The following is a 20,068-nucleotide window of genomic DNA, read 5'->3' on the forward strand; positions in this document are numbered from 1 at the left end:
TTTGAGCATGAGCTTTCGTGAGCTACAGCTCACTTCATCGGATGCAGTGAGCTGTAGCTCACGAAAGCTCATGCTCAAATAAATTGGTTAGTCTCTAAGGTGCCACAAGTACTCCTTTTCTTTTAGCTATTCCTACTGCTCTCCACTTCTAAGATCTAATGTATGATGACTTCTGACTAGTATATTAGAACATGAATCTACAAAATTGTACACTGCGCCAAATCACTTTTATTATTATGCAGATTAGGGACCTGACCCTGCATCCTTACTCAGGCAGAGCCCCCCGCACCTCGAACTGTCATCAGTGGGAGTTTTGCCTAAGTAAGGACTGCTGGATTGAGCCAGTAGAGTGTGGAGGTTTGTATAGGCAGCAGCATATTCTTAAAAGTATGATGCTTGTTTCATTTTAAAGTATCCGAGCAAACCTGCCCCTCTCTGTGTGCTAACGGGTTCTGCCATAAAAAAGATTGCAAGCACTTCCAGAAAGACTGTACAGTAGCAGTGAAGAGGCTGTAATTAGTGCTTCTCTGCTTCTGCTGACTTCTCCCCTCCTAAATTATTAACAATGGAAGCATCAAAGGTAGCAGCAAAGGAACCAAAAAATAAGGGGCCCTTACACAACAAGTGACACCCGAAACAACTGCTGCAAAGCCATTCATTCAAAAGGAAACAGTGCTGTGGAAGAGGGCTCCTGATGGGACTCTCTCCAAGAGGCTTTAACTTCTATCCAGCAAAGAAGTGGCTTCTTTTAAGTGAATATGAGTGTTAAAGAAATTCCAGTTAACTTCAGGCCTTAATTTAACAAAAACAGAACAGCAAAGCACCCAAGCAAACAATGAGATTAGATAAATGGCGCACAGTGGCAACACGTGAACCAAAGGAACAAAGAGGGCGTCTGGATCTACTTATATAAGGAATCTTGTTGGGCCTAAGTGGGATGGAGCAGAGGAGGGTTTACATAACCCGTGGGCTGTCACAGCTCTGCCAAGAATTATAATTGCCTCACTCTGGGAGCTCAGGGAAGCCTTCCCCAGAGGCATTTTCTGGCAGCCGTTTTGTCCCAGAGGCTGAGGATATTTTCCTCCCCCAGGCCCTTTTCAGACCACTGGCAAACAAGGTTTTATTGGAACTGACTAGACTGGAATTGGGGTCTTTCAGCTGAGGTGAAAAGGGAATGAAGCTGTGCTGGCTGACCCTGCAGACCCTGGGTTTGCTGTGCATTTTGAGATTTTCCCTTTTCCTTGAGAACCCAATTTAAATGTGCCTACAGGAAAGGAACTTACACAGTGCTTTCTGAGGTGATGGACACTGGAAAAACTTTTAAGTGTAACTATTTTGGTGAAGGGTGTGATTTAACAAAATAGTTATACTGGCACAACTTGTAACGTGGACAAATTAAAATCAAGACGTTTCCTTGTATGGATAAACACTTATGCGTGCGATGTCTTACCATTTGGTCTGGTATGATGGTATGCATCCACACACGCACCCATATGTACACACTTGGATAAGAACAACATATTGTGCACATTATATCTGACAGAAAACCAGCTCAGACAGTGAGATCCCCTCAAAAGGGAACCAGATTCTCTCATTTCCCTTTTTAAAAGAAAGGTATTTCTGTTAAACAAAAATACAGAATGAGACAGTTAATACAGAGGAGCCTGGGAATCGTTTGGTTAGTGCCCTTTAGGCCAGGGGCAGATAGAACACTCTGCTACACAATATTTACGAAACACTGATTGGTGACAAGTTTGGGTTAAGTCATTTAATTTGCTTGACCCTCATATTATCCAAGATAAGGCAGCAAACAGTGCTTTCCAGTGTTGGTTAAAAAGGAGCTGGGGAGAAACCACTCAGAGAGCCTACCACTAGATAACTACAATACACACAAACACAGTTTGGGGAGGTAGCCAAAACAACTAAGAAGTTATTCAGACCATGTACAGTGAGGGTAAAAATTATCGCTACAGCAAGGTCAAAGCAGCCATGGAATAAAATCTAAATTGTCTTTGAGGGCAAAAACAAACCACTAGTACAAGATGCAGGAGAGCAAATTTTCCAGCAAGCAGTCAGTGATGAAAGGAAATGATATGCAAATATGATTCAAGAAGAGTCATTCTGCAGCAGTCTGCAGAACCACAGCGACAGAAGAGTTCAAGAGGAGTCAGCCCATAACAAAGAAGGGAAGTACTTCTCTTGGTATAGTAACCTTTTTCCAACCAGAGAAAGCATGAGTGGTTTGGAAATTCCACACGATAAAACAAGATTAATTTCCCCTTCATGCAATTTGTTATACTTTACCTTATTGAAGATTAAACTGGGTGCTCAGCACAAGTACCAGAGCACAATGGTCCCTGGGGAAAATCTGCATTCCCATTACTGAGCTTTGCTATGTTAACTTGGAAGATTAAAACATTCTGAGCTTTGTTTAACAACGATTCGAGTCAGCAAGACTAATCTCAGGGAGGGAACAGACTGAGAGCAAAAGCCTAACATAGAGAGTAAACCGAGTAATAACGGAGACCTAAAACACAAGCCAGAAATGGCATGCAAGCTCCAAGTAGGACAGATATCCAGACACAGCAAAACCTAATGCTGCACATAAAATGGCATCCTTGAAGGGAAGAGCCTTATGTATCAAGGTCAAAGCCTTAGAACCAAAACATGCAGTAGAGTTCTAGCAGCATCAGTTAAATAAGAACGGTGCCAACGGCAGAACCTTAGAACCAAAGCACACACTGGAATTTAAATGGTGCCAATTAAACATGGATAGATTTTTGATATATTAATATTTTTTAAACAAACTTAGAGTTAATAAACGAAGTGATATTCAACACAACAGAATCCATGTGTGTGGCTGGAACAATAACTGGAAGTCAAAGAATATGTCCAAAATCTGGTAATCCCAGAGATGTATTTATTTGAAATTAGAAGATATATCTGTAGGTTCCCGTCCTCTGCTCTGGGCACCCAACCCGTGGGTTAAAACACACAAAATAACACAAAACGGACTGTCTATAAACATAGCCTCTCCAGCCCTCAGTTTACTTTCTCCCAAATTGCTGGAAAAAACAGAGAGCAAAGGTGGGCTTGGAAATGTTGCCGCAAAGGTTAGCAAATGCAGGTTTGGAAAGATCAATGAGGGGAGTGAGTTCTGAAAGAAGTTGCCCCCACCCTAACAAAGAAACACAGAAAGAATGGACTTCCTTTCTTTTAGATCAAGGACATTCCAGCCTGACATTTCAAATGTGGCAGTAGGTCGGGGGGGGGGGGGAGGGCAGGATGTTGTTGGAGCGGGGAATCTGTCACATAACCAGGTTCCAAAACATCTAGGTTTTATAGGTTAAAAACCAACACCATGCCAGCAAGATTCTAGCTGGAATTCAAGCCTACCTCAAATTCATGCCTAGAGTCTTTGAATCACACACCTAATTTGCATGCAGAGTTACCACTGCTGTGCTGCTAAACCAGGTGATTGTGTGCAGCTATGCACAATTAGCCAATTGCACACGATCTCACAAAATTTTGGGTAACGTCATGGTAATGGCCTGAGCACTTTAGACACAAATTGTGAGTGCACAGTTGTGTGCCTAATATGCTCATTAAAAAACAAATTCATCACAATTCAACAATGAAAACACAATTGAAATGGCGAAATAAGATTTCTGTCTTACGAATCTTTAGTTATAGAATTTTAGCACATGCTTTACTGTGGTGTCATTTATTGAAAAACAGAAGCCAAGATCCTCAGAGATTACACACAATAAACAAAACCTCTTACCTCAACTGAAAACATATTATAGAACTCTTGATATTTATTAGCTAGATGGATCTGGTATACAGTTAGACGAATACACCTAAAGATAATGTTTGCTGTGGACTGTAATGCAATACTGAACCAATGCACACAATGAGAAAGACAAAAGAATTGCCGACGGGAGTCTGCATCCTTAGAAATGGGTGGGGTGGAGAACAAAGTCAAATGAAATTTGAACAAAATGCAAAGCTGTCTGCAAGAAGAGCTCTGTGAAGAACTCAGGATTTGTACCCAATGAGGGACAAAACTACCTTCAGTAGCACATAAGCTAAGACAGCACTGAAATCTCCTCTAAGCCTAAGCCTGATCCAAAAATCTTCAAGTGCATCATGCCATTCATGATTTATTCACTTTATTTTTTAGTATAACACTTTATGTGGCCATTGTCATGTACGAAGGGTTAAACACAGCACAGAGCTGTCTAAACCAGTGATACTCAGATCTCAGTGGTTCCGCAGCCAAATTAGCAATCATCATTACCCAAAAGAGCCACAGTCGTGTGAATTCGTTTCATTTACTTTTTTTATATATACTTACATATATTATTCTCACAGCAAAATGACTGACCAAGTGTTCTACCATTGGTTAATAACATAGTAAAAGCATCCTGATTGGTTAATAGTTTAGACTGGTTAATAATTATATCACACAGTGTTTTAATATCATGTGCTGCAGAGCTGCAGGAGACACACTGAAGAGCCACTTGTAGCTCCTGAGCCTCAGTCTGAGTATCACTGGTCTAAAAAGACAAGTGGGTGCAATAAAATAGAGAAAAGATACAGCTATAACATCTCACACCCCTTTTGGGGTATTCTGCTTTCAGAGCCTCCCATGTGCTGACATCTCAGTGTCTGTACTTTATTTCTAGGAAAGATTATCCAGCTCTGGAGGACCGTAATAGATATTCTACTTGATGGGAAATATCCCATTACAAGAGATTACACCAGCAGAGATGTCCAGGTGTCCATGAATTCCCTTCAAGGATTAGAAATCAGAGCAAAGTTGTGAATTTTCACATCTGACTAAGCTAGTAGGTAGTGGGGCAGAAGGGTTGTTTTTAAGAGGAGAGAAGAGCAGCAAGTATAAAGACCCCAGCAATGAGAAGAAGAAAATGAAAAGAGTAGAATTAGATTGTTTATAGGATATCAACATTTCACTAATTCAAATCTGGACCAGCTCAGAACTTGTTAATTATACTTGGCTGGCTGTGAAATTAGTGGCTTTTGTGAAATTAATTTGCTGGGTCCAAGTCCATGTGCTACATTTGAAAAAACAGCTCCACAATTGGCACCCATGCTGGCAGTCTCCGAGGGAGGCCAAACACTGTCTAACCCTCCACCGCGATGTGTTCAAGGCAGAGCTGAAGAACAATGAAATGTGCATTTCTCAACTGCGGCCACCAGCAGATTGTTTTTGCTGCCACGACAGCCTCCGAAGCATGGGTGGAGATTGGTGGGGGAGCGGGGGGGCCACAAAGTGGCAGCCTCTCCCTGCAGCACCCAGCTGTTGCTCTTAAATAGCTGTTACCAAGGGCAGCGAGATGTGCTGCATTGGTGTTTGTGCTGTCACTGCCAGCAGGGATCGGTGCCCTGTACCACGCAGCCTCCTTGGGGGCTCCAGGTAGCACCTCTGGAGACACGTGGGGGTAGTGCGCACAGCGCCAGAGGCGGCTATGGTGTTTGGTTGTTGGGATGCTCCCCAGGGCAGCTCTCCCGCTCCTGCTTGGCCAGGGCACCGGGAGCCTGGGACTCCACAGGTGTCCGGTGAGTTCCCGACCCACCATCCCTGAGGCAGGTTCTCGCTGAAGGGCCACAGGAGGCAAGGATAGAGAGACTGGCCACACTGTCAGGCCACCAAAAATGTTGTTATGAGAACGCTGCTCTGCCCATGTTACCTGTTCTACAGATAAACAGAAGAGTTCCATTTTCTTGGTTAAAGTACTATACCTCCCAAGGTACACCATCTGTGGTCCGAAGATGGAAGCTCTCATACACTATGTCTTCCTATGGCTGGATCCACGCCTCGTACTACTTTACTATTAGAACCTGTGTGTCAAGAGCACTTACTGGTGAGGACAAGCAGCATGCTCAAAGCAGAAAAAAAAATTACCCTTATGTAAATGCTTTATGGAACACCTGATTGAAACACACAGAAAATTCCCCTTGCCTCTTGTTGGCATGTCAAAAGGCCAAATTATTGTTAAAAACAAAAGTTGGAGTCAATCCAAAGATTACATGATATCAGATTCTCAGACACCGTTTAATGTGCAGTTGCAAGGAACCTGTCACTGCAGGTACTGCATTGCAAGGCACAAAATCAGCACATGAAGTGCTCTTTGATATTCCCAGATAAGGTCAATCATCTGTATACAAGCTAATTATTCATAGCCTGCAGGTTGTGGAAAAATGTTTTCATGAGTAAAGCAAAGATGAAACATGGAAACTAGGTTAGTGTTTGCTGTAGAGGAGGTTGGAAAGACACAAAGTCTCATGGGAGCTCTGAAAGCTCACAGACCCCTCACCTGAGGAAGCTATGATTTCCTACAGGATGCAGCCAACAGCGCCAGGTGTGCTCCTGACCAACAGGCAGAAGGACCCAATGCTTACAGAAGCTTTAATGAAAATCCCCCATAGGACAAATCCAGATGAGAGATGGACTATTTCTTTGGTTGTCCTTCATTTCATTTGATATAAAAACACCAGCAGTGCAGAGTCACCAATTCTAATCACTTGGCTTGAGTAGTTCTTGGCATAGAACTGAAACAGTCCTCATCTTACAAGAGACCTCAACTGGCTTTTTGGTCCTGGAACCTGAGTGACTTCTCTCAGTGGTCAGAATATACTACGTTTTGGATAGACTATGAATGCCTTATTAGAGCATCTTAAACTTATACATATGTGCCAGGATACTCAGACCTCTGTATTTCGTATGCTGCTTTACAGCTTTTTTTTGTCAAAAGCAGAATGGAAACAGGACTGCATGAATGCCCATTAATGCTGAACTGTACTTTCAAGATGTTTCTCCTCTGAACTCCTCAGAAACCCAGGAAGACCTCTCTTTGTTTATCAACATGCCAAGTCACTTCTTCTGAAAGTAATGATACTTTCTCTCCATGCCAAATTGCAATGCGCCTGACACAGCTACACTCAGTGTTGAGTGGGAGCAGAAAAAGGAGTGGCAACTGGATACAGTGCTCCAGTATCCAGTTCGCAGGAAGCATCTGAAAATTCTCATTACTGAAGTTTTGCAGTGGGCATTCTCCTCAAGAAGCCTGCCGCCAGGACTGGTCATCCAACTGTGAAAGCAAAGGGCCAAATGGTTTGGAGATAGAATTACCCTCTTGCCCTTAGAAATGACATTCCTTCCAGGACAACAGTGAGACTCATGGGCAGGGCAGCATAAGGAAGTTCACACACCTTCCTGTTGATATCTGTTCGGGGGGCATCGATCAGTGTTCACATTGCACTCCGCGTGAGTACCCTGCCCAGGCTGGGGAAACTAGTGATCCAACCAACGAACCAAATTCGGGGATGAATCCTGGTTACGTGCCACATGAGACATGTTGTACATATGCTAAGACGACGTGGATAGCAGAGGATTCACTCTGCAGGGCTGTCAGTCAGACCATTCACTTGCGCTTTAAGAAAATATAAAATGGGGAATATCTGCTTTGCAACTGCCCAAGCAACTTTGACCTTCTAATTCCCCCCACTCTCCTATAGCCTCTCCTCATTATCACAAGAATCTGGAATGGTAAGGACTTTTTCCTGCCCCTTTCCATTTATGCTGCATAATTCCCAAGAATCACATCGAGAAGCAGTTCCCCGAGCTATGGTTCATGGAGAATTTGTTGGATGGTCAGACGGCACTGGCTCTCCTCCTGCTTTCCAGCTGCTACATATCTTTACCAAGATTGTTAAAGGTACATTTAATACTTACTCAATATCGCTTTCCCATGTAAACAACTGATGGAATTGCCACAGGGATGTATGCAGTAGTGCAAGTGAGTAGGGAGGAGGAATGTGTGTGGCTGCTAACAGATGGGGAGATGGTGTGCATATTAGGGAACAGGAAGGAAGACAATCCCTCTATTCAGACATGGTCCACACTATGAAACTGTAAGAGAACCCCTGAAATAGTGTCCTACCCTCTAATGTGTAAGGAAGACGCACGCTGCAGCTTTGGATTGCCCTAGCCAGTTTGAACTCTTCCACATTAGGGGGAGGAAGGAAGAGGTAAAGTTGTCTGAAAAATGACATTTTCTTTATCGTGAACACCACCTCCAATTAGCCTGCATGCAGCTGGATCTCTCTGTGTAGGAGACCACAGAGCAGCAAAGCAATATCGTTCCTTGGTCCAACTGTATCTCATCCACTCTCCTGCTGTTCTCAAGTTCATCACAAATGATTAGGGAATGACAATCACTGGGGAGCTTGTATGGTACAACTGCTGCTCATCACACAAGCATAATCACCCCTGTGTTACCTTGCGCTCCCCCAGTTTGTCTGTTGCACCCATCCCTGTTGTCTCTCACCTTACACGTGGACAGCAAGCTCTTTGGAGCAGGGATTGGTTTTGTTATGTCTGTGCAGCACCTAGCACAAAACCAGGCCTCCAGGGCCTCTAGCTGCTACCACAATGCAAAAAGTAATAATATTAAATAAATGATGCAAATGATGCCCACATGAGCCAACCTGGTACCATGCCCTGGAAGTGATCCAAATATTGAGACACTACTAGAGCATGGAGTCTTGAAGAATTTTCCATAAAACTCCCCTTAAATAAAGGGAAGCTTCCCAAGAGAAATAAAGTCTTCTGAAAAAAACCCATTCAATTCTCCGGTATGTCATTAGGGTTTATTTTACTATATCTAGAGGGGAAAATATAGCATGATACTAACCAAGCTGGGGAAAGGACTAAAAAAAAAAAAAAAAAAAAAAGCAAAAAGTAAAAGTTATGCGTGTTGTGCTTTCACGTGTACAAACAGCAGCAGATCAGGAGATCTCCTAGATGCCTGTACAGTGAACTGTATGGAGCTTGTGAAAGTTAAATATAGTGCTCCATTCTAGGGTCTTAAATATTAGTGCACGAGACTGCCACCTTGTGGCTCAACCGTCACTGCTTTGTGTAATAAAACCATCTCAGGGGAGGGAAGAGTTATCAAGATGGCTGCCTCAGGAAATACTTGTGTGTGTTTTTTTCCCCTCCCCACTGCTGACTGCTGCCCTGTTTGAACTGCATGGTTTCAAATCACTACCAACATGGCCTCCTCAGAAACCTACTGGAGAGAGCTGATAATAGTGTCAGTAGGGATGAATCAGAGTTATAAGCTAAACACATACCACATCAGTCATGCCACAGAACTCATCCAGCCGTATTAACATCTCTTCTATGGTTTCTTCCACTTCTTTTACCTGAAAAACAAATATATTATATGTACGTACGTATGTATTTAGTTGCTTCTGTGAATTAAAGGCAGCGCAGCCTTCACAGAAAGAACAACAATGTGAGCCAAATCATGTTTTGATCAAAAGTATGTTTATTTGTCAAAAGCTACGTCTGGGAATGGAAGGAAGTGTTTTGATTTCAGGTTATCCATAAGATATGGTACATCGTTCTTTCCTGCTCGGAAATACAGAATCTAGGTCAACCTGAGGAATTTTCAAGCAACCACAGTATAGCCAAATCCAAGAGTTCAAAAATCATGAGTTGGGTGCCCAAAATCATGGGATTGTTCTAAAAATCATGAGATTTTAAATAATTTTAGGTTCTTTTTATAATCCACTTTTTGAGTTTTTGGGTTTCATGTTTTCAAAAACTTACTTCCTCAGTCAGGAGGGCCTGATACTTACCTTGACTTTCATTTATAAAAAAAAAAGTAAGATCTCTTATATAACAAGATTCCAGGAACTGGGGCTTCATGAAAAGCTCCAAAAATAAAAAGACTTGAGATAATGACATAAGAGCTGGCAACACTGCAATCAGCCAGATTCTCTTCCAAGCCTGGCATCTTCTGGGTACACCACTATCTAAGATGTCTCCATTGCACATGTAATAGGTGTTTTAAGGTCCTGAACCTGCAATAAGTTCTCTGTATCACCCCACTTGATTTTAATGGCAGTTCACCCAGAGATGGCTCGTTGCAGGAACAGCCCTTACTGTTTAAAAGCTCTGCCTGTGTTTCAAAGAGAGAATAAATCACTCCATTCCAAAACCACCACTAACACTTGGATACAAATAATACCAAAGTGTGATTTAAAACTCAAAACACCTGTTATAGCCCATGTTATTTTTACTGACAGAATTTTTTTTTAAATCCATTAAGACCTACATCATACCTAGAAAAAAACACTTTGAATATATTAATGCACAACTCACTTGAAGAAAAGCCAAAAATTCTTGGAATAAATTTTTCGGGAGGGTCGCTTTACTGTTTTCTCATAAATTTATCAAGGATGAAGCAAAAATTCAGAAATACTGCAGATCTCAACAGAAGAGTTGCACGTGTGGCTGTCTGAAGCAAAGACCTTCAACATACCCTCTGTTTGCAGAGAGACAGGAAACCTGCCGAATTGTTGCTATTTATAGGAAATCTGGCAGTAAAAAGCTGTGATAATAGAAGATCTCAGTAAAGTGGTGTGACCTATAAGGCAGACAGAACTATCCATAGCCTGAAAATTCATTCTGGTCATATTTTCAAAAATAAATTAAATCATTGGGATATTAAAAATAGAGAGATTGTAAACAGAAAAGGTATATTTACAGTATAATTTGTCCCTCAACTTTAATCAGTTTTTGAATCCTGGATCCAACCTTCTGCCTCTGACTGGGACATGCAGTGAACACGTGATTTCTAACTTGGCCTCAGCTCTCCCCACACAATCCACAGCATGAAAATACTGCAACTGAAGAAAGTTTTACAGATCAAAGAGAAATTATCCCATTTGTTAAGGTTAGTTTGCTTAAATGTTCATTGAGAAAGCCAACTAAAGAGAGAAACAAGAGTAAAGGTGTCTAAGTAAGGTCCTTCATCATTCCAACTCATACTAACAATGATTTGTTCAGCTTTTATCCTAAATTTACTATTATTTTACCTGGATAAAAGAAGATGAATCTAAGTTGCCAAAATGCGCTTCAGATTGGGTAGATATCAATACAGCACTCAGCAGGGTACCAGTGCCTCCCAATACAGATAAGAAAATCCCTGTCCCAGGGAGCTTACATGCTAATATCAGATGTTACATAATAAAGGAAAGGTACAAGATGGAAGAGAGGGGGTTGGAGGATGAGGGATGGGGTAATAACAATGACGTTTCTTAGTGAGGGCTTATGCACAGCTTGGTGGAGTACAAACTTTGTTTTTATTAATAGAATAAAATACAGTAGCTTGAACTTGATACGGTGGAGGAGCAGGTGCCAATGAAAGGGTGTGATGTGGTCAAGGAAATAGGCAAGGAAGATGATCTTGGAGGCTATGTTTTGAATGGACTGAAGGTGGGTTCCATGCCGTGCAATTCATCATCCAGTTTTACTTTGCAAAGTGTCATTTGTACAAACAATACAATCGAAATACTTCACATAGTTAGACTCAATATCCCAGCAAAGGGTCAAAGGACTTCAGAAGCATAAAAGCAATTTGCAGTTGAGATTGATAGTGAAACAGTCACAGCAGCACAGTGAGGCAGGGAGTCTGTTCCAGATGTCAGGAGTTGCAGAGGAGACAAGTCCTGCACCAACAGTGATAAGATTACATGGAAGGAAGGGGGAAAGCCTAAAGCCAGAAGCGTGGGGGAGAGGAAGAAAGGAAAGACAAGCACTGCACAAACATCAACTCTGCATTCTCAGTACTCGGGGAAGGGCTGCCACTGGAAGTAGCCCAAGGAAGACCACAGGACTACATGCATTCGGTGGAACAACCCTCCTTGTAAACTGTGGACACTATTCCAGACTACAGCCTTCTTGCAGGTTGTAGGGACTGTATTCTATCGCCTCCTAAACCCCAAGGGTTGGGAAGGAAGGGGGTATCTGCATTTCACCCCAGTGAACAAAGATTCACATTGTTTAAAATACTTGTGAATGAATAGTTTGAGTGATATCCAGACATGGATAGGAAACTTGCTTCTTATGGAATGAGGATGATATTTAGGCAGCACCAGCTCGCTCGTTGCACACAAAGAGAAAAGGTCAACTGTATAATCTTCGCAGCAGAAAATTACAACACACTCTGGATTAAAGATTTTGACCCCATTCACACTAAAAACTAAAAGTGTGTAAGGTAAATTCACTTCCCATGGCTGGGGCTCCTAGGCACTATCGCAAAAGACATAATTAATAAAGCAAATAAATACTATTGCAGTATTTCTCAACTTATTCTATGGCAGGACCCCTCCAATTTAGCAACAAGGAAAGGATAGGGTGTCATGACCCTCCCCCCCCCATCTGAGAACCCGTGAACTAATGAGATGTCTTTACGCAGCTACAGCAAGATTACTACAGAAGGCATGAGCAGATCAGTGGCTAAGGGAAGAGAACGCAGTCTGGATGGAATGCAAGGGCAGCAACAGCAGCTAAGGAGGAGTAGGAGGGGAAAAGTTCAGGAGAGCAACACTCAGAGGCCAGGAAGGGAAAACCATGAAATCACAAAATGGGTGGAGGGGAGGAGCAGAACAAGGCACCAAACACATGGAGGCAGGACATAATCCGTTACCAGACATCTGTTTTCACAAGAGCAGCAACACCACAATAAGCTGCACAAATGGAACAAGATCAATTTAACCTGCAAACACACGTATTAATAGTGCTAATATTTTGCACTTCAGTGACATTTCACTCTTTGCAAACATTAAGAAATTAAGCTTCAACCACCACCTCCATTTTACAGATGGTTAAACTGAGCCACAGATTAGCAGAATGACTTGCCTTAGAGCACACAGTGAGTCTGTGGTACTAAACCAGTAGGAGACATCTCAGGCACCTGCTCAAGTTTATGAAAGGAATCTAAGACTCATACATCTACCTCGCTGGTGAGACCAAAGCTTTGGCAAAAGAACTCAGCCATGGCAATATTACCAGAGGGGGGACTGGATGCAGTGTGTGTTTGCACAGGAAATATATATGTACCATTTACTGAGTGGTGTGGATTCTTGGTCAGATATTGTATATGAAGTTCCACCAAAAACTTATTAGTTTTATTTCACTAACCAATGAGGCAAGGTTTAAAAAAAAAAAAAACCTGAGCATGTTTAGTCTGAGAAAAGACAACTGAGAGAGGACCTGATAACAATCTTCAGATATGTTAAGGGCTATTATAAAGAAGACTGTGATCAGTAGACATGGAGAACAATTGAAGGTAGGACAAGAAGTAATGGGCTTAATCTGCAGCAAGGGAGATTTAGGTTAGATATTAGGGAAAACTTTCTAATTGTAGGGATAGTTAAATTCTGGAATAGACTTCCAAGGGAGGTTGCGGAATCCTCATCATTGTAGGTTTTTAAGAACAGGTTGGACAAACATCTGTCAGGCATGATCTAGGTTTATCTGGTCCTGCCTCAGCATAGGCTGGACATAATGACTTGTTAGGTCTCTTCCAGCCTTACGTTTCCACAATTCTATGAAATAAGTGTATTGCTCATACAACACCATAAACAGGCCTGGCAAAGGAGAGACAGAATCCCTACTTTAGCTTACTTTCTAAGGGCTCTGATTCCCCTCCCATTGGCATCAGTGGAAGTTTTGCCAAGGACTTCAACAGGAAGAAGACCAGATTGCATGACAACAGAAGATAAGCATTTGGCAAGCAAGGCCAGGGAAAACAAGCAGGACTCGTGCTACTAATAAGATCACGTGTTTCTTTTAGATGCATCTTGTAGGTTCTACAATTGCTTTATTCTTAAGATGTTACTGCTTTGAAGGGAAGGCTAAAGTTTAAAGGCCACAATAAATGAGATGCAAATATCCCCATTTTTTATAGGTCTTTGATATGCTTAACCTTGTCCTTAGAGTTTCCACCTCCTCCGTAGACCAAGCACTGTAACAGGAAGGAAGAATGGAAGGAAATTTGGCTATCTTTAGAAAGCCTCAGCAACAGTCTGAAGAGTGCCTGTGCAAAGGAGACAAGTAGCCAGCCGGCTAATGACATCTAGAGGCAGCTGGAGACAAACAATATTTACGTATTTATATATAAAAAGCAAATGTACACATAAGCCCGTATGTTTGATTGCATCCCTCCTTCACCCTCTGTATATTGCTTGCCTTCTTAGGTGGCAAACACTTTACTTTGGGCCTGAAACGATGTCGTCTTCTGTGCTTGTACAGCACCTAGGACAAAGGGGTCCTGATTCTGATCAAGGCCTCTAGGTATTACTGCAATATCAACATATAATATATAAAATAATACAATAACAACAGCATCTTGAATGCTCTAAATACTTTTTCCCTCACCAATTTATTTAATGATCAGATTTGCTCAGTTTACAAGTCAGGGAAGAAATTTTCTAAGTCTCAGCACTTACAGGCTTAACCTGGTGTCTGGAAACCAAGCTGTTTTTTATCCACTTGAGAAAGTGCCACCAGTAATAAAGATCATGGAATCCAAATTCAGGAGGGAATTTTGAGGAAGATATACAAGATTACAGAATGGAGCTTTACCATTCCACAGCCTTGCAGCACTGCCAGCAGCAAAAGCTTTCTCTCCTCATAAGCTAATAACTTGATTCATGAGAGAGGCACCCTGCATTTTCAAAGCACAGTAGGAAAGATTTAAGTGCATAACTCCCATTAATATCACATGGCCCTATCTACATGCACACATAAATATGGGCAGGAAGTCTCAAAAATGCACTTGCAGATTTGTACACTTTATTTCCTAATGTGATTTGCATGGTTGTGGATGACAATTGCATATGCAAATAGATAAATCATCTGTTTGAGCAATTACCGAGTGTGCGCTTATAGTTACTACTTGTAAATCTGCGACACAGTCACGTAACATCAAGTAGCCATTTAATTATAGTCACGCATCAAGGCCTAGATTTCCTGAACTGTGTGTGAAGTCTCTGATAGCATAGGCCATCACGCTATTTGCACATACAAGTTTTGCCCACAGAATGCTAAAACCTGGCCCTAAATGTCTAAATGGTAGTTGTCTCAATCAGAAGGATCTTCTGTCCAGCTGCAGACAGAGATTAAAAATATTAATATACTACACCCTCTGTCTCCTTCCCTTTTCGATAGGAGGAGACTCTCCAAGAGTCGTCACAGCCCTGTGGACTCTTTGAAGAATCATGGTGAAGATTCCAACTTAACAAGACTTATCAGTATGCAGTGTAGCCCTGAAAAAGAGCTCTGTGTGTGGCTTGAAAGCTTGTTTCTCACCCCAACAGAAATTGGTCCAATAAAAAATATTACCCCACCCATCTTATCTCTCTAAGACTTACCAGAACAGATTTTCAGCTGTTGTAAACTGGCATAATTATGTCAGGGGAGCTATGTCAATTTACACCTGCTGATGATCTGGCCCATCATGTCCATCAGAAGGTAAGTGCAATTCCCTAGCATACTTATAACTTTTACCACAATGAGGTGGAACCTGAGTCCCTACTCGCTATTCCAGAAGAGAGGGGAGAAATGTTCCCCCTTGGCAGGCACTGTACATGATAGCACTGGAGAAGACCACTGCTGGGGGAAAAAAACACAATTTACTTTCTTCAAATAAAGACTACAACTGTTCCCCGTGAGCTCACACTACTAAAGGACACGTTTAGCATGTGGATATGTGTGTGCGTTTAATTCCTGAGAATTTTATTTCTTGTACTGAAGCCCTGTAAGGGATTCAAAAAAGTCACACTCAGCTATTTTTCCCAGCATGCATCAAGTTATAGCTTACCAGGAATGATGGGGCCACACAATTTCTAGCCTTTTTGCAAACAGTACATTTTACAGTATAAGCAGTAATGATTAACACACTAGCAACTGAGACACAGCGAAAGCAAAGTAAGTGTCATTCCACCAACTTCAGTGGAAGCTGCATCCATGGACTGAAACTGCATTTGGCTCCTGTCCTGCTTTGACTAAGGGCATGTCTACACTACCGTGCTACACAGGCGCCTCTACACCGCTGTAGCGCATCTGTTGAAGAATGACTCCACCTCTGCGAGAAACAGAAGCTATGTCGGCGGGAAAGCGTCTCCCGCCGACCTAGCATGGTTTGGACAGCGCTTAAGTCAATGGAATTTACGTTGCTCAGGGTGGTGTCTTTTCCCACCCCCTGAGCAACGTAAATTACATCGACTTAAGAGGTCATGTAGACCAGCCCAAAGTCTACCAGGCACACAAGGAGAGGGCATTTGTCAACATCACTAACCCTCCCATGATCGGCAGTCTTTGGTCACAAGGACTGGAATAAGAAAGGATACAGGACAGGAGTGATGTTTATGTTCATTAAAAAATAGCTTAAGCCAATTCCAGCCAGACTGACATTATTTAATGCTTTACTGTTGGAAGCATTAGTTACCATTGTGCACTCCATATGAGGGCATAATAAAAATAAAAAAAAGAGAAGAGATAAAAACTCTAAGAGATTACTTGACACTGTCTTTTTAAAATACCCCAATGGGATGGCAAAGCAGGCTTAGACAAAGCCAACATCCTGTTTTTACACTGGACTCAGCTGCATGTGTTCAACTGTTTCATAGCAATTGTGAAAACAGGGAAAAGTAGACTGAGCCCCTAATTATGTATTTACTGCACTTTCTGTAACAGCTCAGAGGGGCCTATAACAAACTGCAGCATAAATCACACTCGTTTTCAATCACCTGTAATTAAGCACTTACTGAGCAGACTGCAACAAGCTCCTTTCAGGTGATTACGGAAATTATCACATTTATATGACAGACACCTGAAGCATCTCAGCATTAAGGGTCTGAGAGAAAACCCACTCAGAAAATTTCAGAGCTATGAAAACAACACAGGGTGGCATTTGATCCTTTAAGGCACCAAGAGCACTAGTTCAGGTTGGCATTAGTCCGCCTCTGTCCCCTTTTGGGACTGCAGTCATATTTAACTTGAAGTGTTTAATTAATAAAGACCTCTGAAGTTCTCAATGCTTTTTGTTGTAAAGAAATAAAAGTGAAATGAAAACAATCACTATTTCACTTCTCAACTTAAGATGAAAAAAATACATGTGGGGTCTGGCCTTGAGAGTTTTCCTTTCTGTTTATTCCTTCATGCAAAACCACTGACCGTAACACAAGGCCTGCCACATTTTCTGCAACTTGTTTCTCTCTTCTCTGCCCTTCTCCCACCTATTTAAAACCACTTTCCTCTCTTACCACTCCCCTGTGAACCCCTGCACTGGCTTCCTGTTTCTCACCACACCAAGTTCAAACTCCTCCTCCTCTCCTTCAAAGTCCTATATAATCTCAGCCCTGCCTAAGCATCATTCATTTACTCCCAGGTTCAGCATTATGCCCCTATTCATCCCTGCGCCATTTTCTAGTTCTTGTGCTTCAAGAGTCCTCTCTATCTCTTCTTTAAAACACTCTTCTTCAGGAACCCTACCTTCCTTACTCTCCACACCAGTAACCACTCCCTCCTTTACACAAACTGCTGTCCTGGATCTGGTGTAAGCCTGTAACCATTTCAGGGCAGGGAATGTATGTAAAGTGCCATGTTAATTTACAGCAGGCAATATCACTAATATTAATTTACAATAGGGAATATTAAGAAACAATATCAAGTTTCTTCTACAAGGTTTTCCTCCAAGATCTTATCTCCCACTCAAAAGTTAAACTTCCTTTGTCAGAACCTGAAGGACTCCCTGGGAAGTTAATGGAGACCAAATGAAACAGATGACTCTTCAAAATAATTGAACTGAAGAACTACACATCTCTAAAAAATACTGCAAGTGCACACAGAAACATTCCAATATTTCTTGAAATTAACTGATTCTTCAGTAAGATGCCCTCCAATGTCAGGTTCAGGATATTACAAGAAGAAAACAGTAGAGAGGGAGAGGGGAAACATTCAAAACATAACAGGAAACAAGAGCACGGAATTTTGTAAATGAGACAAATAGATATCTTTAGATCAAAACAAAAAATAAATCAGAGTCTCTTGCAACTCTAGAGGATATATTTGGACCAGATAAAGTTATTTACTCCCATGGAGCATGGGCCTAGCAGTCACAACTTAGACTGTGATGTAACTTTGAGTTTGTTAAATGTTCTTCTGGACTCCACAATGCCTTTGTCATGCTTCTATAGGTTCGTTCTTCATCCAGCCTCAGATGTTTCAATTATCATGACCAGTCAATGAACATAATTTAAAGTTATCTTCTCCATGAAGAAGATTGCATATGCTGTACATTAACTTTTCCTTCTAATTTTTTAAATAAGTAGTAGCATGAGTTTTAGATGGTTGCTAGTGTTTACTGGGTGTTTTAAGTTTAAATTCAATTCTTGCTGCTGATGATGATAGAACATAGAGCTGAGCTAGCAAGGGCAGGCCCCCTGGAAAGAAACATTTAAGAATATCCCACACATGCCATAGTTAATTTGTAAATAGAGATTGGATTATTCTGTCATATCATCTATATTGAACAGGATACAAGGGTGTGCAAGAGCAAACAGAGAACAGTGTTAAAAAAAGTGGTTAATTTCATGTGGAGAGGCAGGACGGAAAGTTACAAATAACAAAGATCATATGTTGTTTTTAATATTCCTATAGGATCAAACAGGCTGGGTGCTCAGCTGCAACTTGGAAGATGTAGCCAATTTCAATGTGGGATAGTGAATATTATAGTCCAGCGGTTCTCAGACTGTGGATTGGGACCCCAAAGTGGGTCACAACCCTGTTTTAATGGGGTCACCAGGGCTGGTTTAGACTTGCTGGGGCCAGGGACCGAGGCCAAAGCCTGAGCCCCACTGTCTGGGCTGAAGCCTAAGGGCTTCAGCCTTGGGCAGTGGGGCCCAGATTATAGGCCCCTGCCAGAGGCTGAAGCCCTTAGGCTTTGGCTCCTTCTCCCCCAGAGCAGTGGGGCTTTGGCTTTGACACCCCTGCCCCCTCCCCCCAGGGTGGCAGGGCTTGGGCAGGCTCAGGCTTCAGTTCCCCCTCCTGGGGTCATGTAACAATTTTTGTTGTCAGAAGGGGATCACGGCGCAATGACATTTGAGAACCCCTGTTCTAGTCTTACATATTATTATGTATTACTTATGTTGTTTATATTTATTATATTATGTATATATTTACTTATGTTGCAAGACAGATAAAGATGGAGTTCCTGCTCCAAAGAGTTTACACTCTAAGTAACACTGCAATAAAACTTATTTCTATAACAAATGGCTCTAAATCTGAGACTGATAGCACAAAACACCAAAAGTGGATAGCTAGTCAAGTTTCAGAACTTCTCATTTTGCATTTTAGGCAAAATTCCCTCCACTCTTGTTTATAGGTTGTATTATTAAAAATATGCTTGCCCCTGGTCCACTTAAACGGCTTTGAAGAATTCAGCTAATCAAATTCTGGATCTGATAACTGGACTCAATGGTACAATGAGTGTGGAAATTCTTTGGGGATCTTGGTGACAGGGAAACTGCATGGATTTACACCTTGAGTAGATACAGAGGGGAAAGATCTCAAAGCTGTGGGCTCAGCTAAGTAGCCTGGTTAAATGCACAGTACAGAGAAAAACACCTGGGGAGATGAAAGGGGATGAGCAGGAGGAGAGGAGGGGAGGGCAGGGGTTGAAACAAACGCACACAGGGGAGGTGACAGGGGATACTACGCTTTCTGGCTTGGGAAGTGTTTGAACAATTACAGCAGCCTAAAGAATCACCTGGCTCCACACCACTACCTCTGACCTAGATAATAAATAAGCAGGGAACTGTACTGCCAACAAAGGGGCGAGGAAGAGGAGCTGGCATAGGAGGAGCAGCAATGATCCAGGGGGAATTTTCCCACGTCAGGGGACAAGTTTAACCATCTTGCCTGGCCTGGGGACAAGGTCCGGCGCCAAGGCACAGAAGAGAGTCACCCCTTATCACGTCCACACCCGCTATCGGGCGGGAGCGAGCTACAGGTCAGAGGGGAGCGACCCTCAGTCACCTCCGCTCCTCCCACGCCTGCCGCAGAGCGAGCTGTTCCCCTCCCTCCGCTGAAAGTGGGGGGCAAAGAAAAGGCAGGGACGTGTCCGCAACATCCTCCCCGAGCACTGGGGGAACCTCCCCCCCCCACGCCCCACACACGCTACCC

At 42.3% G+C, this 20,068-nt stretch overlaps 1 protein-coding gene across 1 annotated transcript in view; it reads right to left on the reverse strand.

Annotated features, from left to right (window-relative positions):
• Positions 1-20,068, reverse strand: part of BCAS4 (breast carcinoma amplified sequence 4) — an 87,150-nt gene that overhangs the window by 66,741 nt on the left and 341 nt on the right. Inside the window, exon 2 of the mRNA XM_077831708.1 lies at positions 9,163-9,234. Coding sequence (XP_077687834.1) covers positions 9,163-9,234 — 72 coding nt within the window. The remainder of the gene's footprint in view (positions 1-9,162; positions 9,235-20,068) is intronic.

Source organism: Eretmochelys imbricata, chromosome 13 (genome assembly GCF_965152235.1).
Source record: "Eretmochelys imbricata isolate rEreImb1 chromosome 13, rEreImb1.hap1, whole genome shotgun sequence".
In the NCBI taxonomy this organism is placed as follows: Eukaryota; Metazoa; Chordata; order Testudines; family Cheloniidae; genus Eretmochelys; species Eretmochelys imbricata.